The following is a 27,641-nucleotide window of genomic DNA, read 5'->3' as shown; positions in this document are numbered from 1 at the left end:
TCTCTCTCTCTCTCTCTCTCTCTCTCTCTCTCTCTCTCTCTCTCTCTCTCTCTCTCTCTCTCTCTCTCTCTCTCTCTCTCTCTCTCTCTCTCTCTCTCTCTCTCTCTCTCTCTCTCTCTCTCTCTCTCTCTCTCTCTCTCTCTCTCTCTCTCTCTCTCTCTCTCTCTCTCTCTCTCTCTCTCTCTCTCTCTCTCTCTCTCTCTCTCTCTCTCTCTCTCTCTCTCTCTCTCTCTCTCTCTCTCTCTCTCTCTCTCTCTCTCTCTCTGTTCAGAACAAAAGGGACTGCGCCGCTTGACCCCAGACAGAACAATGTAAAGTTTATGCGAGTCACAATGTGGGTCTTCTCTCGGCAACTCTGCCCTGGAACAATAAAGGCCTTAATGACCGGGGCTGTGCTTTACACATCACCACAGACTAACACTGCGATCAGGCATGAAGAGGGAGAGATGGCGAGAGAGCTGGAGAGAAAAGGCAGTTATGTGAAAATGTCTCTAAAATGACTAAATAAATCCTGTTTATTCAGTCCTTGACATTGCACAGAGGCAACAGTTTCCCCCTGCACACTGGCATACAGTGAAGGTAAAATACAAGATTTAAAAGCTTGAAATCAATTCGAAGCCCCGCCTGGACCAACCACTAGAGCAGCTCAATTATGCCATGTTCAACACCTAAGCCTAATGAGTGGCTATGCTCTTGCCTGACCATATGTTCCTAAGGAAATGTCAAATTTCACAGTCTGGGGCACAGTGAAATGCACTGATCCTATAAGATGGTAAGATCTCAATTGCATACTTCTCATGTCCTTTCTCCTCGTCTCCTTGTTCCAGCCGGTGTCTATTCCACAAGTTACCACAGGCTAAATCTATGACATTAAAATGCCTATTTACTCTGTTCCATCTGACTGCGCAATCAACTTTCTCATCAGCCGAGCAGGGAAGTTATAAACGTGATCTCCACTATAAAAAGCATCTAGACACTATCTCACATTTATTTTAGACTAACATTTAGTTTTTAACAGCAGAGCTGTATTAAACCTTACTGTCTGTCTCTCCGACATTTGCAACATTGTTTCAATATTCAAATTCGATCTCCAACTGTCCCCTAGTAATGAACGTGTAGTGGTCGGTACGAGAGATAGAGGTAGGCAGCCTTTCTCAGCCAGTCGAAATCATTAATCAGCACAATTTTATGGATATACACAAAGAAATGTCAATTGAAAAAAGGTAAAACAAAATGAAGTGTAGCTAGTTTGTAGTGTTTCCAGCTTCAGTTTGAAGTTATTGTGTTAGCTGTGTTGTTGGCTAGCTCCTCTGAACCACAGTGTTCTAACAAGAGAGCACATTTTCTATGCCAGGCGAAATCGTGCCTCATTAGCTAATTGTTATGGATGTATCCAAATAAATGTCACTAGAAAACAGCCAAATGCAGCTACTGTTGTTATTCTGGCTGCACTGTTTGACGTGACTGTAAGTTAGCCGTAGTTGGCTAGCTAGCACCTGCTGTATTCTGTGCATGTGACAATAAAACGTGAAACTTGAGAAACAGATACCATGGATCCTGACTGAAGACTCGTCAGCATCAGAGTGAAGACAGGAGTCTGGTGACAGGTTAATTAATTTAATGTGTGTGTGCGTGTGTGCGTTTAGCTCAAACCCCATATCAATAATCAGGTCAGGGCCTGATTCAGAGGACCTGACATTAATAAGTGATGCCAGTAACACCAGAACCACAGGCATGAGACATGAATCCAGCCTTGCATCACAGATCAGAGGTAAAGGTTACCTTCATAAATGTATGAAAGGAATTGTTTTAAATATCCAAATAATTATCTCAAAGACATTGTGTGGAATAGGTAGCCACATAACCTTGATGCACTCATAATATAGCTTTACAAACACAACTTGAAAACAGTGGTGACCCAGTTTATGCTCCATTCACCTTCCCAAACAACTTGAGTTTGTGTGTAATGTGCGTTGTAATGTAGTTCCCTTGCTTTAATGGTCTGTTGTCATTTGCTTCAATATCCTGTTTGGTAACAGTCACACTTGTAGAATTAAACAGAGAACACATACAGAGATCAGCCATCGTTTGGCACAGATACCCTGCAGACTATTTAGCTGAGCGAGAGAGAAGGTAGGGGAGAAGGAGGAGAGAACTCACTGACCTCCGCGGATTCCTTCCAGAGGGTAGAAGAAGGCCACCAGCAGGTTCATGAGCACGGCCAGGTTGAAGGAGATGCTGCTCCAGAAGGACATATTACGAGAGCACCAGTATAGAATGGGCTGGGCTGGAGAAGGGACGAAGAGGGCCAACACACACGGTCAATACATAGTCATTAGGACCACCTCTACACCAGAAAACATCGCAGTGCATTCACTACTACAACTACACCACCATCACAATACTGCTGCACTCGCCAAACGTAGACAAGATTCACAGAACACATCACAGGAGATGCACATACACGTACAGTATCTATAGTGCGTAAACACAATTGACAGAGCATTCATTGGAGGATTGTCCTCTTACGCACATTGAGATCATTCTGTATAATGAAAAGCACTTTGTAAATGTAATACATTATTAATATTACTATGCACAATGCAGAGGTTCTTAAAGGGATACTTCAGGAGTCAGATGAACTCAAGGATACCATTTTTATGTCCCTGTATGCAGTTTTAAAGAAGTTGCTAACTAGCGCTAACACAACTGCTAACCAAATGTTAGTGCTATGACTGGAAGTCTATAATATCTATTAGTAGATACCCATAGAACTTCCAGTCATTGCGCTAACATTAGTTAGCATTTGCTCACAAAGCTACCTCCAACTTCCTTCATACTGGGCACAGAGGCAAACATTTTATCTACAAGTTTATCTGACTCTGGGGAAAATCCTGAAGTATCCCTTCAAAAATCACAATTGCATCTAGAGCTAAATCTCAAATATAAGACATACCACTAGGGGTTAGAATTATGTCTAGTATGACATTTTTGAAAGGGGGGGGGGGGGGGGGGCAATTTTGTATTTGGTTACAGTTGTAGGAAGGTTACTGTTAGCTGGTACCCAAACATCATGGGTGATTGGGTGATTCACTTATCAGTTTTTCTCGCAGCAAATAATACACCCCAGTGGCACGTCTTCACTTCACTGAATTGTTTGCCTTTTTTGTGTCAGCTGAAGCATTCAACCCAGTAGGGCAGCATTTCTCAAACTCAGTCCTGGGGACCCCAAGGGGTGCACATTTTGGTTTTGCCCTTGCACTAGAGAGTTGATTCAAATAATCAAAGCGTGATGATGATAGTACCACATACAATGGTTACATGAGCTAATACACACCAGAGCAGTGTTTCCATTTTAATGTCTTTAGCCTGCTTGCCGCGGACAGACTTCCCCCGTCGCGTCGTCCCTCTGAGGCCCTTCTGCTAACTTGCTAGCCCCGGCCCGCTAGCTGTCTGAATCGCCGTGTCTCCAACCAGCCTCACTACTCACTACTCACTGGACCCTTATGATCACTCGGCTACGCATGCCTCTCCTTAATGTCAATATGCCTTGTCCATTGCTGTTCTGGTTAGTGATTATTGTCTTATTTCACTGTAGAGCCTCTAGCCCTGCTCAATATACCTTAGCCAACCCTTTAGTTCCACCTCCCACACATGCAATGACATCACCTTGTTTAAAGGATGTTTCTAGAGACAATATATCTCTCTCATCATCACTCAATGCTTAGGCCTACCTCCACTGTACTCACATCCTACCATACCTTTGTCTGTACATTATGCCTTGAATCTATTCTATCGCTCCCAGAAACCTGCTCCTTTTACTCTCTGTTCCGGACGTACTAGACGACCAGTTCTTATAGCCTTTAGCCGTACCCTTATCCTACTTCTCCTCTGTTCCTCTGGTGATGTAGAGGTTAATCCAGGCCCTGCAGTGCCTAGCTCCACTCCTATTCCCCAGGTGCTCTCATTTGTTGACTTCTGTAACTGTAAAAGCCTTGGTTTCATGCATGTTAACATTAGAAGCCTCCTTCCTAAGTTTGTTTTATTCACTGCTTTAGCACACTCTGCCAACCCTGATGTCCTAGCCGTGTCTGAATCCTGGTTTAGGAAGGCCACCAAAACCCCTAAAATTTCCATCCCTAACTATAACATTTTCCGACAAGATAGAACTGCCAAAGGGGGCAGTGTTGCAATCTACTGCAGAGATAGCCTGCAGAGTTATGTCTTAGTATCCAGGTCTGTACCCAAACAATTCGAGCTTCTACTTTTAAAAATCCACCTTTCCAGAAACAAGTCTCTCACTGTTGCCGCTTGCTATAGACCACCCTCTGCCCCCAGCTGTGCTCTGGACACCATATGTGAACTGATTGCCCCCCATCTATCTTCAGAGCTCGTGCTGCTAGGTGACCTAAACTGGGACATGCTTAACACCCCGGCCATCCTACAATCTAAGTTTGATGCCCTCAATCTCACACAAATTTTCAATGAACCTACCAGGTACAACCCCAAAGCCGTAAACATGGGCACCCTCATAGATATCATCCTAACCAACTTGCCATCCAAATACACCTCTGCTGTTTTCAACCAAGATCTCAGCGATCACTGCCTCATTGCCTGCATCCGTAATGGGTCTGCGGTCAAACGACCACCCCTCATCACTGTCAAACGCTCCCAAAAGCACTTCAGCGAGTAGGCCTTTCTAATCGACCTGGCCCGGGTATCCAGGAAAGATATTCACCTCATCCCATCAATTGAGGATGCCTGGTTATTCTTCAAAAGTGCCTTCCTCACCATCTTAAATAAGCATGCCCCATTAAATTTTTTTTTAACCAGGAATAGATATAGCCCTTGGTTCTCTCCAGACCTGACTGCCCTTGACCAGCACAAAAACATCCTGTGGCGTTCTGCATTAGCATCGAATAGCCCCCGTGATATGCAACTTTTCAGGGAAGTTAGGAACCAATATACACAGACAGTCCTGTAGCACAAACTCAAAAAACTTCTGGGACACTGTAAAGTCCATGGAGAATAAGAGCACCTCCTCCCAGCTGCCCACTGCACTGAGGCTAGGAAACACTGTCACCACCGATAAATCCACTATAATTGAGAATTTCAATAAGCATTTTTCTAAGGCTTGCCAGGCTTTCCACCTGGCTACCCCTACCCCGGTCAACAGCCCTGCACCCCCCACAGCAACTCGCCCAAGCCTCCCCCATTTCTCCTTCACCCAAATAGCTGATGTTCTGAAAGAGTTGCAAAATCTGGACCCCTACAAATCAGCTGGGCTAGAAAATCTGGACCCGCTCGTTCTAAAATTATCTGCCGAAATTGTTGCAACCCCTATTACTAGCCTGTTCAACCTCTCTTTAATGTCGTCTGAGATTCCCAAAGATTGGAAAACAGCCGTGGTCATCCCCTTCTTCAAACATGGAGAAACTCTAGACCCAAACTGCTACAGACCTATATCTATCCTACCCTGCCTTTCTAAGGTATTCGAAAGCCAAGTTAACAAACAGATTACCGACCATTTCGAATCCCACCGTACCTTCTCTGCTATGCAATCTGGTTTCAGACCTGGTCATGGGTGCACCTCAGCCACGCTCAAGGTCCTAAAAGATATCTTAACCGCCATCGATAAGAGACAATACTGTGCAGCTGTATTCATCGACCTGGCCAGGGCTTTCGACTCTGTCAATCACCACATTCTTATCGGCAGACTCAACAGCCTTGGTTTCTCAAATGATTGCTTCGCCTGGTTCAGCAACTACTTCTCTGATAGAGTTCAGTGTGTCAAATCGGAGGGCCTGTTGTCGGGACCTCTGGCAGTCTCTATGGGGGTGCCACAGGGTTCAATTCTCGGGCCGACTCTCTTCTCTGTATACATCAATGATGTCGCTCTTGCTGCTGGTGATTCTCTGATCCACCTCTACGCAGACGACACCATTCTGTATACTTCTGGCCCTTCTTTGGACACTGTGTTAACTAACCTCCAGACGAGCTTCAATGCCATACAACTCTCCTTCCGTGGCCTACAACTGCTCTTAAATGCAAGTAAAACTAAATGCATGCTCATCAACCGATCGCTGCCCGCACCTGCCCGCCCGTCCAGCATCACTACTCTGGACGGTTCTGACTTAGAATATGTGGACAACTACAAATACCTAGGTGTCTGGTTAGACTCTAAACTCTCCTTCCAGACTCACATTAAGCATCTCCAATCCAAAATGAAATCTAGAATCGGCTTCCTATTTCGCAACAAAGCATCCTTCACTCATGCTGCCAAACATACCCTCGTAAAACTGACCATCCTACAGATCCTCGACTTTGGCGATGTCATTTACAAAATAGTCTCCAACACTCTACTCAACAAATTGGATGCAGTCTATCACAGTGCCATCCGTTTTGTCACCAAAGCCCCATATGCTACCCACCACTGCGACCTGTATGCTCTCGTTGGCTGGCCCTCGCTTCATACTCGTCGCCAAACCCACTGGCTCCAGGTCATCTACAAGTCTCTGCTAGGTAATGCCCCGCCTTATCTCAGCTCACTGGTCACGATAGCAGCACCCACTCGTAGCACGCGCTTCAGCAGGTATATCTCACTGGTCACCCCCAAAGCCAATTCCTTTGGCCGCCTTTACTTCCAGTTCTCTGCTGCCAATGACTGGAACGAACTGCAAAAATCACTGAAGCTGGAGACACATATCTCCCTCAATAGCTTTAAGCACCAGCTGTCAGAGCAGCTCACAGATCACTGCACCTGTACATAGCCCATCTGTAAATAGCCCATCCAACTACCTAATCCCCATACTGTATTTATTTATCTTGCTCCTTTGCACCCCAGTATCTCTACTTGCACATTTATCTTCTGCACATCTGCCATTCCAGTGTTTATTTGCTATATTGTAATTACTTCGCCACCATGGCCTATTTATTGCCTTACCTCCCTTATCTTACCTAATTTGCACACACTGTATATAGACTTTTCTACTGTATGTTTGTTTATTCCACGTGTAACTCTGTGTTGTTTCATGTGTCGAACTGCTTTGCTTTATCTTGGCCAGGTCGCAGTTGTAAATGAGAACTTGTTCTCAACTAGCCTACCTGGTTAAATAAAGGTGAAATAAAATAAGAATGTATCCAAACTGAAGGTTAATTCTAGGTTCACAATCGGTTTATTTTTAAATAGATAAGGGTAGGGTGAGATAGGCAATTTGCAAGGTTCAAATACACACTAAACAACAAAGCAAAAACATAATTTAAATAATGGAAAGGGGGCTAAGCCAATTAGCAGGCTTATTTAGTGTACATAAATCCTATGGGGTGATTTTGGAGTGTGTTCAGTACTTGATCCATGGATTTGAACATCCAACTTGGACTCTCATAACAGCCAATCCCTTCCCCGGCCAACATAAGCAATGCTCGCCTCGCCTTCTGCCCACATGGTCTTTGATCAGGGGGTCGGACGGTTACGCGGCCGCTGCTATTTTGGAGGCAGCTTCTTCATTTGAAAAGAGGAACTGAGGGTGGGGACTTTTATAAACAGTACAGGGCTCACAGAGTGACAGACAGGCAGGCAGAAACACGCTCCCATTGAGGAAACAAAGAGTGCAGTCATACAGCGATCACAGCCTGAGAGGGGGGGTGGAAGAATCAGGAACTATGTGTCAATAGGGAGACGCCCTACTGAATGTGTAACATGGGGGATGTTTTGTGGGTGGACTTGAGATGAGGGCATCAACAATCACACCATGAGTTATTGTAGGACTGTTTTTTTTCTTCATTTTTTGAACCTCCCATGAGGCTTAGGGTGTTATACTGTTTGCAAACAGATTCTGAGAACACTAATCTTAATCTCTAAGTGTCTAACTCTCTACCTTCACAAAAAATAATTTATTCTCCCAATCTATTGAATCAGTCTCTCCCCCAGTCCCTCTCATGGCATCTGGTTCCCATTCATCAAGTAGGCCTAATCTGGTCCTGTCCTCCACCACACTCTCCAGCAGTCCTATAGATGGCTCATGACAGGGGACTACCTGATTGCTCTCAGTCTGTGCTGCCTGAACCCTTGTGGGCCTGGGGTCAGCAGTTGTGTCTGATGGTCTGCTGGATCCTGGACTGACTCTCCCTGGTCGAGACCCACCCAGACTGACCTACAATCCCATTACACCCCATTCTCAGAGCAACTCAGCCTCTATCTATTCACTCCCTATGAGACAGGGCCATGGCATGTACTCAGTGTAGTAAACAATCCAAATATATCCCATCTGATTGTGTGCGTGTGTGCGTGTGTTTCTGTGATAAGAAAGATGAATTCTCACCTGACATAAACAACAACCCATCATAAGTAACTATATGTGAATGTACGGGCTGGAAACATAAACAAAAGTACAGTACAGTAGCTGCTTGTGAAAACAGTGGTATGTGTGGGGGTGAACAGGAGTCAATCAAGCATTTCCTAATTCTTTATGAGACGTTGCAGAAAGCCACACCCACATTCTCAACAATTCTCCCTCTGTCATGTAAACATTTCACTCCAACCTTACACTGTAAATATCTTAGCCTTTATCCACTTTATGTTAGGTGCTCTAACTTAACATACAACCTTTACATGCCCTCTCCCCTCCCTTCCATCCAGGATTCAGTGTGGGTCTCTGGCCCACGCAGGGAGAACCCGACCCAGCCTGGGGGGTCTCCTGAAGGGCCTGTAGGGGTCAGTGAGGGCTGAGGGCATGTAAAGCAGGTACCTAGTATAGAGAGGTAGGGAAAGGGACGCACAGGGAACCGTGTTTGCGTTACCAGTGGTTGGCTCTTGAGTACCTCGCAGCTTCTTCTGCCAGTTCATCTCGTTGAAGAGGTCCTCGGAGCGTAGGAAGAAGTCGTTGATCTTGCTGCCCTGCTCATCGCGCTCCGTGGTGTAGTACACCCGCAGCTTGGACTCGTTGGTGAGGAACTCACAGATGTTGGGCACAGGGAAGACTATCTGCTCCATGGTGCGATCCAGCCGCACAATCTGGACACAACCACATGCAGCCAACGCTGCCTGTCACAGACATTCTCTCTCAGGGGGGGACGGGCAACTCTAGGTCCTGGACTAGGTAGGCCCCAAACTTTATGGTTAGATAGTGGCATGTTGGTTCCTATTCTTCCCCTTGCAAAATGGCTAAGACATTTTTTAGCAACAGTAATGTTATACACCATAAGAGGAGTAGAGAGTGTGTATAAGTGGCTGTGTGTATAAAAGCACTGTGCAACACCTTACACTAATTTGATAAGCTCTTCCACGTTTGAGGTTTTCTGCATTGTCAACAGACAGCATTCTTTCCCCTTGCTGAGCACACAGTGGAACAGGTGCAAACATACCAAAGCTGCTAGTCATTTTCATATGCTAACAAAATACTAACAGTGTGAAAAGCAGGCCAAGAAAAATAACATGACTGTCACATGAGTAGGGTAATAAAAAGTCAAAACATATTTATGACAAATACATGTTGCAATCCACCATAGTGAACACAGGGGAACAGAAAATGACAAAGTAAAAACACAGTGGACAAAATTGAACTTTTCAGTGCAGGGAGAGGACACCGGCAGTGGCAGAGCCACAATGGCTGACTCTCCTGAATCAGACTAAAATGACTGACCTCAATCTGAGCTGTGTGCTTGGCATAGAACTCCAGGGCTTCATCCCCCTCCCCATAGGTCTTCAACAAGGCCTGCAGCTCCTTGTTGTGGCGGGCCAACTGGAACAACATTGTATGAATGTACCAATGTCGTCAGGTGATGTACCACATTATAGTTGTGAATATTCATGGTACAGACATAAGTCAAAATTGACGATCAGGGTTTTCTAAGTGACCAACTTCATGTTTTTGTGTCTATATTTCTTCATTTTATCTGGCAGTTGGCATGGAATGTGCTAGGTGTGGGGACAGGTGACTAACACTGATTTCAGATCACTGCAGTGTCTGACAGTACATGGCACGGTTTGTCTTTGTGCTCCAAGTACAGGATGTAGACTCTGCTCAGTGTTCACCCACTAGCCTGCAGGGCATCATGCATTGGCATAAACATTTTCACCTACATACAGTGCTTTTGGAAAGTATTCAGACCCCGTCCCTTTCTCCACATTTTGTTACATTCCAGCCTTATTATAAAATTGATTAAATACACTGTGGCCTCCATCATTCTTAAATGGAAGAAGTTTGGAACTACCAAGACTCTTCCTATAGGTGGCCTCCCGAGTGGCGCAGCGGTCTAAGGCACTGCATTGCAGGGCTTGAGGCGTCACTACAGACCGGGTTCGATCAAAGGCTGTGTCACAGCCGGCCATGATTGGAAGACCCATGAGGCGGTGCACAATTGGTCCAGCGTCGTCCGGGTTAGGGGAGGGTTTGGCTGGCCGGGATTTCCTTGTCCCATCGCGATTCTAGCGACTCCTTGTGGCGAGCCGGGCACCTGCAAGCTGACTTCGGTCACCAGCTAGACGGTGTTTCCTCCGACACATTGGTGCGGCTGGCTTCCGGGTTAAGCAGGCAGTGTGTCAAGAAGCAGTGCGGCTTGGCAGGGTCGTGTTTCGGAGGACGCATGGCTCTTGACCTTCGCCTATGACGAGTCCGTAGGGGAGTTGCAGCGATGGGACAAGACTATAACTACCAATTGGATATCACGAAATTGTGAAGAAAAAGGGGTAAAACATTATAAAATACTCTTCCTAGAGCTGGCCACCCAGCCAAACTGAGCAATCGGGGGAGAAGGGCCTTGGTTAAGGAGATGAACAAGAACCCGATGGTCACTTTGACTGAGCTCTAGAGTTCCTCTGTTGAGATGGGAGAACCTTCCAGAAGGACAACCATCTTTGCAGCACTCTACCAATCAGGCCTTTATGGTAGATTGGCCAGTAAAAGGCACATGACAGCCCGCTTGGAGTTTGCCTAAATGTACCTAAAGGACTCTCAGACCATGAGAAACAAGATTCCCTGGTCTGATGAAACCAAGTTTGAACTCTTTGGCCTGAATGCCAAGAGTCACATCTGGAGGAATCTTGGTACCATCCCTACGGTGAAGCATGGTGGTGGCAGCATCATGCTGTGGGGATGTTTTTCATTGGCAGGGACTGGGAGACTAGTCAGGATCGAGGGAAATATGAACAGAGCAACGTACAGAGAGATCGTTGATGAAAACCTGCTCCACAGTGCTCAGGATCTCAGACTGGGGCGAAGGTTCACCTTCCAACAGAACAACGACCCTAAGCACACAGGCAAGACAGTGCAGGAGTGGCTTTGGGACAAGTCTCTGAATGTCCTTGAGTGGCCCAGCCAGAGCCCGGAATTAAACCCGATCGAACATCTCTGGAGAGACCTGAAAATAACTGTGCAGCAACGCTCCCCATCCAACCTGACAGAGCTTGAGAGGCTCTGCAGAGAAGAATGGGAGAAACTCCCCAAATACAGGTGTGTCAAGCTTGTAGCGTCATACCCAAGATGACTGTAATTGCTGCCAAAGGTGCTTCAACAAAGTACTGAGTAAAGGATCTGAATACTTATGCAAAATGTAATATTTCAGTTTTTTATTTTTTATAATTTGCTAAAATTGGCCTGAAAAACTGTTTTTGCTTTGTCATTATGGGATATTTTGTGCAGATTGATGATCATTTAAAAAAAATCTATTTTAGAATAAGACTAACGTAACAAAATGTGGAAAATGTCAAGGGGTCTGAATACTTTCCGAATGAACTGTAACTGTCGGTGTTGTTCACCCACATAACTACATGAATAGACACAATCGTGCATAGAGCTGTATTGTGCCTCAGGGGGGTTAGGGTGGAAGCAAGGAGGGTAGTGCTCTGATGTAATTATGACTATAGGTTGTGTAGCTATTACAGGGGTACTGTATGGGGGTGGACAGTTGCATGCAGCCAGTAAGTGATCTACAGTACCTGATGAGCCAGGATGTAGATGTTATGGCCCACGTTTCGTGGAGAGGCTGCATGCTCTTCCTCGCCATCTTCATCTTCCTCAGCAGGCTCATTCGGCTCCACCTCCCCCTGCATGTAGGCCTTTTTTATCACCTCCACCTGCACATGAACGTCACAAACCAGACCGTCAGATAACTTCGCCTTAATATTGTCCTCTGTGCCATGCTGTGCTGCATGTGCATCTTGCAACCAATACTGTATATGCCACTCACCAGTTCTTTGGGCCTCATGTTGTATAGTATCCTCTCTGCGTTCTCACTGTCATGGCGACTCTCCATGATGGCCAAGAGGAGCTTGGATGCATTATTCTGGAACAGAAAGAGAGAGGTGCAAGGGAGACAGAACATCAGGAGGATGGATAACATTCAGGTTGTCATGAGTGCTGAAGGTTAAAAAATGCATTGAAACAAAGATTTAAGCCTACTAGAAAGTGTGTGCCCTCAGGCCTGGAGGGAAGCAAAAGTCATTCCGCTGCATAAGAATAGTAATGCCCCCTTTACTGGCTCAAATAGCCGACCAATCAGCCCGTTACCAACCCTTAGTAAACTTTGGGAAAAATTTTGTTTGACCAGATACAATGCTATTTTACAGTAAACAAATTGACAACAGACTTTCAGCACGCTTATAGGGAAGGACATTCAACAAGCACAGCACTTACACAAATTCCTGATGATTGGCTGAGAGAAATTGATGATTAAACGATTATGGGGGCTGTTTTGTTAGACACCAGTGTGGCTTTTGACATCAATTATAGTCTGCTGCTGTAAAAACGTATGTGTTATAGTTTTATACCCCATGCTATATTGTGGATAAAGAGTTACCTGTCTAACAGAACACAGAGGGGGTTCTTTAATAGAAGCCTCTCCAAAATAATCCAGGTAGAATCAGGAATTCCCCAGGGTAGCTGTGTAGGCCCCTTACTTTTTTCAATCTTTATTAATGACATGCCACTGGCTTTGAGTAAAGCGGATGCGGATGACTGAACACTATACAGGTCAGCTACTACAGCGACTGACACGTCTGCAACATTTAACAAAGAGCTGCAGTTAGTTTCAGAATTGGTGGTAACAAATAAGTTAGTCCTAAATATTTCAAAAACTTGTAATAAATAATGTGGAAATTGAGCAAGTTGAGGTGACTAAACTGCTTGGGGTAACATTGGATTGTAAACTGTCATGGTCAAAACATGTTGATACAACAGCAGCTAAGATGGGGAGAAGTCAGTGCATTATAAAGCGCTACTCTGTCTTTTTAACAGCACTATCAACAAGGCAGGTCGTTCAGGCCCTAGTTTTGTCGCACCTGGACTACTGTTCACTCAGGTGGTCAGGTGCCACAAAGAGGGACATAGGAAAATTGCAATTGGCTCAGAACAGGACAGCACAGCTGGCCCTTGGATGTACACAGAAAACGAACATTAATAATATGCATGTCAATCTCTCCTGGCTCAAAGTGGAGGAGAGATTGACTTCATCACTACTTATATTTGTGAGAGGTATTGACATGTTGAATGAACCAAGCTGTCTGTCTGAACTACTGGCACACAGCTCGGACACCCATGCATAGCCCACAAGACATGCCACCAGAGGTCCCTTCACAGTCCAGAACAGCCTATGGGAGGCGCACAGTACTACATATAGCCATGACTACATGGAACTCTATTCCACATCAAGTAACTCATGCAAACAGTAAAATTAGATTAAAAAAACAGATAAAAATACACTTTATGGAACAGCGGGGACTGTGAAGCAACACAAACAGACACATGCATTCACACACACAATAACATACGCACTATACACACACACATGGATTTTGTGTTGGAGATATGTGGTAGTAGAGTAGAGGCTTGGGGCACACACTTAATGTGTTGTGAAATCTGTTGTAAATGTATTGTAATGTTTTTAAAATTGTGTAACTGCCTTAATTACTTGATTAGAAATTACCTTAATTACCTTGATTACAAATACAAAACAAAGAAATATGCCAAATGGATAATGAAGGAAAACATAACAGGGTGCAACATGACTATCAAAACAAGACAGGGTGTCCATACCTTAAGCTCCAGCACCAGGTCCATCCTCTTCTTGCCCAGGGGGTTGATGTCGTTGAGGATCAGAGCGATGATGATGTCGATACCGTTGCATTCATGAGTGGCGATGCAGTTCTGACAGAGAAACAGACAGGAAACTTTTTGCATTCCTCTCTGGGACTGATGTGACATTTACCAGAAAACAATATTACAAAAAGGGTTTAGTTTAGTCTGACATGATCCTGCAAGGAAAGCCTTCTCTTAGCATGCAGCTGTGTACTGGGACCTAGCTGGGCTTGTAAAGAGAATGTAAAAGCCAAATAAAGCACTGCCAAATAAGACCAACCTTGCAATTACTGAAATAGAACCATCAGTTATAGGCAAACACTGGGTCATTTGACAGCAACGTTTCATGATACTGCATGTGCACATATAAAACAAAGCTTTTGATCTAGGTAGAATCGGTGTGTGTGTGTGTGTGTGTGTATGCCCACCTGGTTCTCATGGCAGGGTCCCTGGCAGTACTCTGTGAGGCTCTCTACTGTCTGGTTGATGAGGCCTACGTTCTTCTCATTGATGTAGAGTCCCAGTAGCCCCAGGCCTCCCGTGGTGCTGCCACAGATACAGTCCAGGAACTGCAGTGTCTCACACACCAGATTATAGTTGTTCTTGTTGTTCTGACACCGTAGGAAGTTCTGGAGAGGAAAGTTACACACGACTCAAAGTTAGAGACACACTAATTCATATGTTCATTCTAAACATTGGCAATATGAACAATAAGCTTAGATCCCTCTATGAACAAATGGGTTTATTCCACTGAAATTCAAAAGTACTGGCTTTTGAGTATAATATCATCAGAAATGACCAATTATCAATGTTTAATGTGCTGTGTTAAAAAGGCTACCTGTTACGGTTGCTTTCTTCCTAAGAGTTTAATTCAATGGCTGGTTTATCTAATGATGAGACACATCATTAACTCGTGAGTCTAAACATGTCAGTGACATTAAATCCTGATAATTTTAGCCCACTGTGTGTTTGGCTCAGGATCAATCCAGCCAGGCCATATAACTACACAACTGATGACGAGCTACGGTGATTCAGCATCCAGCTATCTGTCAATAATGTGGCGCCTTGACCTTACTGCACAGAGGATGTTAGTGGGGGAAGTTCACTGTCAGTCTGAGGTATTGGACGTCCCCATTTCCAAACACAATCGTCCTCATAGTGAAACCAGACCAAGTGCTACCAGATATGGAAACAGTTGCATCACGTTGTTCCAACGGATGTCTATTTTCACCATATGGTTTCATTTCTGTATAAAGATCTGGTGATGGAAATTTACCAGCACTGAAACGGTAAGTGTGCCATGGGGCCTGAGCAACCATCACAGCCCCCCTTTAATAACTAAATTGTGTAACGTAAACCAGAGTAGTGCCCCCTGGTGGTGTGGCTGACCAACCTGCAGCTCCCTGTTGTGGTTCTCACACAGCAGCTGCATGAGCCGCAGGATGGGCTGCATGATGGTGATAATGACACTCATCTCCCCTTCCTGGTCGTCTGGAGTGCTGGGGCCCTGACCCTCAGCGGCAGCCAGGTGCTCCTCGGCCTCGGCCTCACGCCGGTACCTTGTGAACGCCTTCTTAGTGACCGTGGAGGCCTCCACCAGTTGCTCCTTGACCTCCTCCGTCACCACGGCAACCGCCACCGTAGACACCACTGCCACCTCCATCCCTGTAGAGAGAGGAACAGGAGAATTCAGAGAGACACACACCGAAGGGCACCAGAGTACAACAGAGTAAGACATGGGAGAGTCTCACTGCACATTGCACACAGGAGCAGAGCTGTAGCTGTCACAGAACGTGAGCTTCATCATTGGGCCCCAATTTGCACTGCAGTGTGAAACAGCTGTATGTGTTTGTGAATGACTGATGTATGATTTGTGCCGTGTTCTGAGTGCAGTAAATTCACTGGATTGACTGTCTCAGTAGACAGGAACAGGATGTTGTTCACACCAGGCCTGCTACCCTGACCTTTCTTTCCTTTAGCGGTGGACGTGTCCTTGTCCGGGGGCTCCTCTTCTTTCTTTTTGCTGCCCAGGTCGCTGGTGTTGACGGTCACAGTGGCCTTGATCTCCTGCTGGGCCAGCTTCATCCTCTCATAGAACACCTTGAAGAACATCTCTGACTTGTTTTCTCCCGTCAGGCGCATGAAGAAGGATTTCTGAAGACAGACAAGAAGAACAAGTAAATGCGGATGTAAGAGTTTTTTTTTTTAGTTCATTCTGTGTTTATATGGGAAGTGGTAGTGAGAGGGATTCATAGTGAGGTATTATGATAATGTTGTCATATAATCTACATGTTTCCAATTATAAGCAATACAAGGCCTCCCGGGTGGCGCAGTGGTCTAGGGCACTGCATCGCAGTGCTAGCTGCGCCACCAGAGTCTCTGGGTTCACGCCCAGGCTCTGTCGCAGCCGGCCGCAACCGGGAGGTCCATGGGGCGACGCACAATTGGCATAGCGTCGTCCGGGTTAGGGAGGGTTTGGCCGGTAGGGATATCCTTGTCTCAGTATGTAAAATGTAATAAAATGTATGCACTCTACTGTAAGTCGCTCTGGATAAGAGCGTCTGCTAAATGACTAAAATGTAAATGTAAATGTAAGGTAAACAGCTCAAAGGTCGGGTATATTTGTTGTTCCGTTTGTTGGCAGTTTGACCACGTCGCTCCGTCTGTCTGTCTGTCTGCTATGCACCCAGAGGCTCTCTCTCGCTGAAGCTCTGTTAAATAACCCTCAGCCCTCTGCCAAGGAAATAACCTGGAGTGCCTCCATGTGCTCACCTGTTTTCACACCATCTGCTCTCTGCCCAAAGGGCACAACTCTACTGGCACTGTGCAGGGCAGGCTGCACTGTACACAAAGTCATACAGCAAACACAGCCAGGTACACAGCAATCACAGAAAGTTTGTCAACTCAAGTTTGTCAACAAAGGTGGCTTTAACCAAATTCAGCATCAAGTACTTTTCACCAAAACAAAACTCTTCAAGTGAAAGTATAGGACTTTATGTTTATAGTCTAGCACTGCAAAACCTATAAAACAAATGTATTTTTTTGCACATTAATTTGACAACTTTTTCTTCCATGCATAGGACTTTGCTTTTTCCAGCTGCTATTATCCAGTCCCATTTTCCCTCCTTACATAAGGCTTGCAATCAGCTGAGTGGTTGAAGGGAGGGAGCCACTGCAAACGAGCCTCAGCCCAAACACTGTTACATCAGATAACAAGGGGGAAAATGAAGGTAAAGAAGAGGTGGAAAATCCTGCCCTACTTTTTGAGCATCCGAGTGGCACGAAGTGTGTGCTTGGTGTGAGAGGGAAGAGGGAGGGAGGGGAGACCAGAGGCGGGCAGGAGTTATCGCATGAATTCTGGGGCAGTTTGAAAACCTCTTACATAACCAGCATTCTTTCCAAGTTGAGACTCAACTCATTGAAGTCCCTCCGTCTGAGATAATGGAACATACAGTATACAGAAGTTAAAGGAAAACCAGAAAATGTTATAGTAAAACTGTGCATTAACATTAAACAGTACTCATAGAATTCCACCAGTAACCATGACCCGAGAGTAAGCACAAAGATCAGATTAAGTTAACTGAAGTATTTTCTACCCCTTTAAAATAACTTCCCAATAAACAACAAAAGTGTAAAAAGGAACGCATGTGGTTAAGAGAATCTTGTTGACAAACCCACTGTCATTCATTGATAGTGATCAGAAATCAGCAGTGGTTATGTAAGCAGGCAAACCTCCACCAAGCAACTTTATAACAACATTACCCAGTTCAAAACGGGAAAACCCTCATTACCTTAAAAACCCTCATGACTGTGACCATAAACAAGTAATTTCATCTCAGATCGCTTGGATGACAATAATTATGGCAACACCTGACTGCCTTATGACAATGTCCAAGAAAACAACAACAGCAGCAGGAATAGAGCTGGCTAAGGAAAAACCCTGTCAGGGCAACTTGGCTGTTGCTCTGTGGCTCTATCTGCACATATGTAGGAATTTGTCAGTTTGCTGACTAGTATTGCCTATCAGTTTCCAATTCTCTGGAACACTACTATCTTGAACAGGTTTCTAAACATATCTTGGGAAAATAACATTATGTCATGGTCTGCGCCAATAACACAACACGGAAGGAAGATAGAGAAAAATACCAATAGGGAAATTGAATAGCCTAGGCCAGGGATCATCATCTAGATCAGTGATTCTCAACTGGGGGGGGGGGGTCACAACCCACATGGGGGTCGCGGGAGGATTTTAAAGGGTCGTGGGATGTGTGCAAGAAAAAAATACATTATTTTGAAAGGTAACCGCCGGACCGAGACTTTTATTTTGATAGGATACCGCAGCACCGCTTATTGTTGTTGACTTTACACTTGCAGTGCGTCCCCCAGTTGTGAAATTCGGACTTAGAGGGTTGTCATGCTGCACTCGCTCATTTACCAATACAATAACCATCTCGCCCCCCCCCTCCCCCAACCATGCAATTCTAATGGTCTATGTCAGACACCAACTCTGCAGAGCCTGTCTTTAACACAATGGATATGGAGCTGGGCTCTGTGGGACTGGCCTGGGATGGGTGCGTCAGTGTGACCACTGATGGGGCAGCTGCCATGACGGTTAAGCACTCCGGGGTAGTAAAGCGGATCCTGGAGAGAACACAGAGTGCGACGTGGAACCACTGCTTCCTACACAGGGAGGCATTGGCAACGAAGATCACGGTGCCTGAGCTCCACGCCACTCTCCAGGATGTGATCAAGTGTGTCAACTATATCAAAAAGAGTTCCACGAAAAGCAGGTGTTTTCCAGGCCTTCTGTAGGAATATGGGGAGGGAGCACCAGCAGGTGCTTTATCATGCAGAGGTCCGCTGGCTTTCCAGGTGTAAAGTGTTGGGTCACTTTTATGAGCTTAGAGCGGAGATTGCTGCGTTTCTTTCGGAAAACAAGTCATCTCTGTCGGGAACATTTCGATTGTGAGGAATGGTTCACGCAACTTTCCTACCTGGCGGACTGAGCACGCGCTTCTCGGAAATGACACTGCCAAAGTTCTGGAGCAGCATAATGGGAGAGTATCCTGCTCTCATCTGTCATGAAATCAGAATCATGCTACCGTTCAGATCTACCTATCTGTGTTTAAGTGGCTTCTCTGCTATAGCCGTGCTGAAAACTAAAAGCAGAAACAAACAAACTGGACAGCCAGCATGACCTTCGAGTTGCCCTGTCAACCAAACTTCAATAAACTTATCAAACTCAAGAAACACCCCCAGCTTTCCCACTGATAGGCCACACACACACACACACACACACACACACACACACACACACACACACACACACACACACACACACACACACACACACACACACACACACACACACACACACACACACACACACACACACACAAAATAAACAGGTTAATGAGTTATTGTTCCCTATGTTAATTATTATTGTTCATTTATTCTGACATTCATATGACATTTTATTGAACTGGTTAAAAACGTATACCTTTAAAAACACTTTTCAGGTTATGAAACTATTGACATGATAATTGATGATTAAGAATTGTGTTTTTTTCAATTTTAAACACTGGTATGCGTTACTGTTCATTAACATTATTGGACTGGTTTTGATGCCATGTTCTGAGTCTGATAATGTATTACACCCCACTCCTGAACTGGTCGCCTAATTAAATGGCTTATTCTCTTGAATTGATAATAAATGTGTTCTCAGTTAATATGGCTGTGTAATGACTTTCTTTAATACCATAATTGAGACAGAGTCTATTTTGTAAGTGAAACTTGCCCAAGGCAGCTGCAATACAACATAATACAATGAAATCATCAACAGTCTATAATATTGAGTCGTCACTCAATTGTCAAATTTGGGTCCCCGAGCAAAACCAGCTGAGAACCACTGGGCTAGATTATTATTATTATTTAGTTTTTTCTTGAGTGGATGGTCAGGGGACCAGAACATAATTACAAATCAATTGTAGACCGCAAATTAACCGCAAGAAGCCCAAACAAATATAGTGTTTGACTAAAACAATCATTTCAAACCTTGCTTACATTTGTATACAACCATGTCGTGTCTCTCTATCATGTGTGGGAATACTTGGGAAGTGACATCTTAAATTAAAATCACTTGGAGCTGATTTCCTGGAGTTTTTTTACAGTCTTTTATGTCAAACACATATATATATATATATTTTTTTTAATGTATATATTTTTGGGGGCTCTGAAAACTTTGTGGGCCAAATAAAACCACCTGCCGGCCACCAGTTGATGACCCCTGGCCTAGGCATTAAGGTGCCATTAGCAGGTGATACTCAATAGTACTTGGACATTGCCAAGTGACATTTAATCCCCTCCCTCACCCAACCACAGGACTGCGGTCCGCCTTTAACCATATGCGTGACAGATTTCAAACAAGGATACAGTTCATGTGTACAAAACATGCCCATGGCACGAGGGCAGTGACCTTTCCTGCAGCAGGGAATGGGGAAAGAGTAGAACAATAACCTTTCCTTTACCATCTCAAGCAGTGTGCAGCAGAGCCACACACACGCACACACACCTGTCACATCTGCACTATAGCCCTCTAGAGTCTAATAACCAGCATGGCTGTGGTGGTAAGCTTATTTATCCCTGGGCATGCACCATCAACCTGGTGATTCATTCTTCCAGGAAACCACCAGCTTGTCCTCTGCAGGAGCTTAGACCCTGACTGCAAGGCCCACTGGGTGCACTAAGCCCTCTGTATCAAAAGCCCCCTCGAGGCCCCTGTCGACCCTGGCGCTCACCGTCACGTACAGTAGGCTGAGCCCCGCCCCCAGGTCTCTCTCCACATAAAACAAGGTCATTATGCATTCCTAGCTTTCTCTTTTTTTATTTTCCTCCTCTTCACTGCTGTCCCGGCTCTTGGCATCAACAAGGGGCAGTTATGTAAGCTCTATTTATATCGCTGGCTCCCTCGCTCCCTCGCTCCCTTGCCTCCTCTCCTGAAGCTTCAGTGAGCAACATGGCTGAGGCTGTAATCATTGCAGGGCAACGTACCGTACCCACCCAGCTGGTAACCACGGCGATCCGCTCTGGGAGAGGAGCATGCTGGGAGGGAGCAAGCTGTGGCACTTCACTTCACTCTGAGTTCTACAGAGGCCCGGTCATATATAAGAGGATAGAAAAACAAACAAATCAACCAACCAACCAGTATCCAATCACAACCCCTGTCAGCCACTGCCATCAGCATGGTGGAACTGTAGGGGGGAGATAAGGAGTGCTTGGAACACTGTATGGTAGTGATAAGCGAGATCATTGATTACTAATAAGAGAACAGTGCGTGAATACACTGTGAAAAGTCTCAGGAAGGGAAATCCTAATAATATTTGTTAGCTACAGTTTTTTAGGTGGGGAAAAAACCCTGATTGCTGAAGAGTGTTTTAGCTCAAGGTAAAATAAAAATGAAGGGCAGCAAAAAAACTGGGTTTATTGACCTCAAGGAGGTTGATGAAAAGAGAGTGAGTCAGAGCCGGTGACAATAAATGAAGTTGCGCTGCAGGCGTCGGTGGACGTCACCGTGCTGCGGCATGCCTATTGAGTAACAGCATTGACACCTGTTCCCCTCCATGACAGGGCAGGCCAGGGTTCACACAGGGAGATGGCCAGGTGGAAAAGCTGCCATAGTGGGCCTCTTCATCTGTTACATAAGACACACACAGTGTTTCCCCTATATTCCATTTAGCAATGACGGGCAGCCACTGTTAAATAGTTGGTGCCACTCCCAAAAAATATGATTTATTTAAAACACATTTTTATAAATTTCCTCCGCGACGATTAAAAAAAAAAAGATTTTGGCAATTAAGACATTTTTCTACTTACCCAGAGTCAGATTAACTCATGGATAACAATTTTGTTTCTGCATGCAGTTAAAGGAAGTTGCTAACTAGTGTTACCGCAAAGACTGGAAGTCTATGGGAACAACAAGCATAATAGCTGTTCCTGTATAATTACGCTAGTTAGCAATGGCTCACGAAACTACCTTCAACATCCTTCTAACTGCATGCAGAGACATGCAAATGGTATCGATGAGTTCATCTGACTTTGGTTAAGTAGAAAAGTTGCCAAAATATTGCACTATCCCTTTAAGATCAGAGTTACAAGACACAACGTACACTGAGTGTACAAAACATTGCTCTTTCCATGACATAGACTGACCAGGTGAAAGGTATAATCCCTTATTGATGTCACTTGTTAAATCCACTTAAAATCAGTGTAGATGAAAAGGGAGAAGACAGGTTAAAGAAGGATTATTAAGCCTTGAGACAATTGAGACATGGATTGGGTATTTGTGCCATTCAGAGGGTGAATGTGCCAGACAAAATACCTTTGAACGGTGTATGGTAGTAGGTGCCAGGCACACCAGTTTGAGTGTGTCAAGAACTGCACTGCTGCTGGGTTTTTCACACTCAACAGTATCCCGTGATAATAAAAAATCGTCCACCACCCAAAAGACATCCAACCAACTTGGCACAACTGTGGGAAGAATTAGAGTCAACATGGATCAGCATCCCTATGGAACGCTTTTGACACCTTGTAGAGTCCCCAACAATTTTAGTCTGTTCTGAGGGCAAAATAAGGTGCAACTCAATATTAGGAAGGTGTTCATAATGTTATGTACACTCAGTGTATATTTGTATGATGTCAACATAATGACATTTTCATGCATTTGAGTAGAATGTCTTTAAAACCTTCTCACAGTCGTTCCACCAAAAAAAATACTCTACGGACACTTGGCAGAGGGGAAGAGGACGCAAGGAGGGCAAAATAAAATATACAAAGACCACAAACCTAAAAAAATAAGCAACATAAACACAAAAAAACTGGGAACTCCACGCCACAAATAGAACACACCAAGCAACATCAGATTACGAGGACAACCGCACCACTCTGGCAAATGAAGACAGAAACACAAGGATCATCAACTTACCAAGAATCCCACCGCATAGGAATATACACATACATAGTGCTTTCGAAAGTATTCAGAAGCCTTGAATTTTTTCTAATTTTGTTACGTTAGAGCCTATTTCTAAAATTGATTAAATTGTTCCCCCCCCCCTCAATCTACACACAATACCACATAATGACATAACCAAAAACTATTTTTTTCTCTTTTTTAAATTTTAGCAAATGTATTTACAATTAAAACTAAAATTATACATTTACATAAGCATTCACTCCCTTTACTCAGTACTTTGTGGAAGCTCCTTTGGCAGTGGTTATAGCCTTGAGTCTTCTTTGGTACCTTGAATGTGTAGGTGTGTCTAAACCTTTGACTGGTACTGCACACACATACATACATACATACATACATACATACATACATACATACATACATACATACATACATACACACACTACATAACCAAAAGTATGTGGACACCTGCTTGTTGAACATCTCATTACAGATCATGGGCAGTATTATGGAGTTGGTACCCCCTTTACTGCTATAACAGTTTCCACTCTTTTGGGAAGGTTTTCCACTAGATATTGGAAGATTGCGGCGGGGACTTGTTCCTTTCAGACACAAGAGCATTAGTGAGGTCGGGCACTGATGTTGGGCGATTACGCCTGGCTCGCAGTCGGCATTCCAATTCATCCCAAAGGTGTTTGATGGGGTGGCGGTCAGGGCTCTTGGAGGGCTAGACAAGTACTTCCACACCGATCTCGGCAAACCATTTCTGTATGGACCTCGCTTTGTGCACGGGGGCATTGTCATGTTGAAACAGGAAAGGGCCTTCCCCAAACTGTTGCCACAAAGTTGAAAGCACAGAATAATCTAGAATGTCATTGTATGCTGTAGAGTTAACATTCCCCTTCACTGGAACTAAGAGGCCTAGCCATAACCATGAAAAACAGCCCTAGAACATTATTCCTCCAACAAACTTTACAGTTGGCACTATGCATTGGGGCAGGTAGCGTTCTCCTGGCATCCGCCAAACCCAGATTCGTCCGTCGGACTGCCAGATGGTTAAGCGTTATTCATCACTCCAGAGAACGCGTTTCCACTGCTCCAGAGTCCAATGATGGCGAGCTTTCCACCACTCCAGCCGACACTTGGCATTGCACATGCTGATCTTAGGCTTGTGTTCTGCTGCTCGGCCATGGAAACCGATTTCATGAAGCTGCCAACGAACAGTTCTTGTGCTGATGTTCTTGCCTAACATAGTTCCTCTGTGGAGGTGGGAGAACCTTCCAGAAGGACAACCGTCTCCGCAGCACTCCACCAATCAGGCTTTTATAGTAGATTGGCCAGACGGAAGCCACTCTTCAGTAAAAGGCACATGACAGCCCGCTTGGAGTTTGCCAAAAGGCACCTAAAGGACTCTCAGACCATGAGAAACAAGATTCTCTGGTCTGATGAAACCAAGATTGAACTCTTTAGCCTGAATGCCAAGCGTCATATCTGGAGGAAACCTGGCACCATACCTACGAGGAAGCATGGTGGTGGCAGGCTCATGCTGGCGGGATGTCAGCGGCAGGGACTGGGAGACTAGTCAGGATCGAGGCAAAGATGAACGGAGCAAAGTACAGAGAGATCCTTGATGAAAACTTGCTTTTCCTTCACTCTGCGGTCCAACTCATCCCAAACCATCTCAATTGGGTTGAGGTCGGGTGATTGTGGAGGCCAGGTCATCTGGTCTTTAATCAAATAGGGCTATCTTCTGTATACCACCCCTACCTTGTCACAACACAACTGATTGGCTCAAAAAAGGCACACCTGTTAACTTCTTATGGCTGCATCCCGCTAACGGGATCGATATGACAACAGCCAGTGAAAGTGCAGGGCGCCAAATTCAAACAACAGAAATCTCATAATTAAAATTCCTCAAACATACATGTGTCTTATATCATTTTAAAGGTAATCGTGTTGTTAATCCCACCAAAGTGTCCGATTTCAAATATGCTTTTCAGCGAAAGCACTACAAACGATTATGTTAGGTCACCACCAAACCACAATAAGCACAGCCATTTTTCCAGCGAAATATAGCAGTCACAAAAGTGGAAATAGAGATAAAATGAATCACTAACCTTTGATTATTTTCATCAGATGACACTCATAGGACTTCATGTTACACAATACATGCATGTTTTGTTTGATTAAGTTCATATTTATATAAAAAAAATCTGAGTTTACATTGGATAGATTCACTAGTTGCAAAAACATCAAGTGACTTTGCATAGCCACATCGTTTCAACAGAAATACTCATCATAAATATAGATGATAATACAAGTTATACACATGGAATTATAGATATACCTCTCCTTCATACAACCGCTGTGTCAGATTTCAAAAAAACTTTACGGAAAAAGCAAATCATTCAATAATCTGAGACGGCACTCAGAACAATAGCCAAATTAGCTGCCATGTTGGAGTCAACAGAAACCAGAAAATACATGATAAATGTTTCCTTACCTTTGATGAACTTCATCAGAATGCAGTCCTAGGAATCCCAGGTCCACAATAAATGCTTGAGTTGTTCGATAATGTCCGTTATTTATGTCCAATTAGCTACTTTGGTTAGCACGTATGGTAAACAATTCCATAGTCACAAAGCGCGTCCACTATAACGTGACGAAATGTCCAAAAGTTCCATAACAGTCAGTAGAAACATGTCAAACGATGTACTGAATCAATCTTTAGAATGTTAACATACATCTTGAATAATGTTCCAACCGGAGAATTAGATTGACTTCAGTTGAGCGATGGAATGGAGCTGCCGATCACGTGAACGCGCGTGGTCAAAGCATGGTCAGCTCGTGGCAGTGGTGACTAATACCTGTCTCCTTCGGCCCCCCTTCACATTAGAGTCATCAGAGTTCTATTGACTGTTGACATCTAGTGGAAGCCGTAGGAAGTGAAAACTCATCAATATCTCGCTGTAATTTCAATGAGAGCTTGGTTGAAAATCTGCCGGCACAGAAAAAAGCCAAACAGGAAGTGGAACTTCTCAGATTTTTGCCTGCCATATGAGTTCTGTTATACTCACAGACATAATCCAAACAGTTTTAGAAACCTCAGAGTGTTTTCTATCCAATACTATTAATAATATGCAAATATTAGCAACTATGACTGAGGAGCAGGCCGTTTACTCTGGGCACCTTTCATCCAAGCGAAGGGGGGGGGGGGGGGTGACGACAATGTAAACCATTCTAGAATAAGGCTGTAACGTAACAAAATGTGGAAAAAGTCAAGGGGTCTGAATACTAAGTAAATGTTTAACAGTGTTGCGTCCTCTGTCAGAGATAGGCTCAGTAGACAGGTGCGCAACCCTGTGAAATGATAGGCCAGTCAGAAAGCAGAGTTCAATCATTATACTGTGTAATTGTTCTTCTAATTACAGGCAACCAAACATATCCTCAGAATACAGTCCAGAAATGAGATCACACATCCATTAGGTAATTAGTTAAACCATCTGGTAGCATGCCCATGTATAGTAAACAAAATGACCCTTCACTCCTCAGTCATCGTAGCCTGTAAGCAGAGCAGTTACAGTATGTGGCTCTGACAGAATGACTCAAAATGAGATGTCAGTTTCCAGCCTCCTGTCTCTCTCTGACATTTCTATTAATACATTTCTCTAGAAGTTCCGGGCTTGAAGGGATGGGTTTTCTAAGAAGTTATGTGTTTTATATCACTCTCACAAGACAAAGATGAAAATAGAACATAAAGCGGTTTGGCGTTTGAGCACTGATAATAACTGATAGTGAACCAGGAAGCTTGTTCAAGGCAATGTTCCATCATGCAAAGGACAAACAATTCAGGCTAAATTAAAGAGTCAAATACTGAACAATTACCTAATTTCAGGTTTTACAGAGGAGGAATGCAGTTGATCCCTTGAAACATTACAATGACCTCACCATAGCCTGCAGGCTGTTCTGCCTACTGCCAGTGTTGTAGTAGCCAATAGTGTGGGCAACAGTATGGGCCAGAAAGCCTTCCAGACAGAGCAAGCAGCTTTGCAATTTAATTGGCACTTGTCACTACTGTCTGACTTATTTTTTTAACCTTTATTTAACCAGGTGAGTCTCTTTGAGATACAAATCTATTTTTTCAAGAGAGACCTGGAGCAGAGCCTTACATGGGACTATAAGTCTCTGGACTGGAGTAGCCATAAATGATGGGCATGTCCATACTGCAAGGACCTGACGCCGGAGATGAGAAGCAGGTACTGGGAGTCAAACATTTATTCAGGAACAGACATAGAAAACGACAGGAACAGCGTCAGCACACGTGTAAACAAGGACATATGACAAACAATCACGAAGCAGGGAACAGAGCTAGGAAACAGACAGATATAGGGAAGGAAATTACATAAGTAATTGAGTCCACGTGAGTCCAATGAGCGCTGATGTGCGTGGCGGGGAAAGGCAGGTGTGCGTACTGTAGGTGGCTTGAGTGCGTAATGTTGGGGAGTCTGGCGCCCTCGAGCGCCATAAGGAGGAAGAGCAGGAGCAGGCGTGACAGTACCCCCCCCCCCCCCCCCCCCCCCCCCCCCCTCTAGGGGCGCCACCCG

General features: G+C 44.5%; 1 protein-coding gene across 2 annotated transcripts in view; it reads right to left on the bottom strand.

Moving 5' to 3' along the window:
• LOC120065685 (inositol 1,4,5-trisphosphate receptor type 1-like) overlaps nt 1–27,641 on the bottom strand; it is a 133,213-nt gene that overhangs the window by 27,133 nt on the left and 78,439 nt on the right. For both annotated transcript variants that reach the window (XM_039016756.1, XM_039016757.1), the window contains 9 exons: nt 16,037–16,226; nt 15,466–15,722; nt 14,501–14,701; nt 14,031–14,141; nt 12,187–12,282; nt 11,936–12,073; nt 9,642–9,740; nt 8,821–9,013; nt 2,165–2,287 (listed from right to left, as the gene is read on the bottom strand). In XM_039016756.1, coding sequence (XP_038872684.1) covers nt 2,165–2,287; nt 8,821–9,013; nt 9,642–9,740; nt 11,936–12,073; nt 12,187–12,282; nt 14,031–14,141; nt 14,501–14,701; nt 15,466–15,722; nt 16,037–16,226 — 1,408 coding nt within the window. The remainder of the gene's footprint in view (nt 1–2,164; nt 2,288–8,820; nt 9,014–9,641; nt 9,741–11,935; nt 12,074–12,186; nt 12,283–14,030; nt 14,142–14,500; nt 14,702–15,465; nt 15,723–16,036; nt 16,227–27,641) is intronic.

This window comes from Salvelinus namaycush, chromosome 20 (assembly GCF_016432855.1).
Source record: "Salvelinus namaycush isolate Seneca chromosome 20, SaNama_1.0, whole genome shotgun sequence".
In the NCBI taxonomy this organism is placed as follows: Eukaryota; Metazoa; Chordata; class Actinopteri; order Salmoniformes; family Salmonidae; genus Salvelinus; species Salvelinus namaycush.
This window is presented reverse-complemented; position numbering and strand designations above follow the sequence as displayed.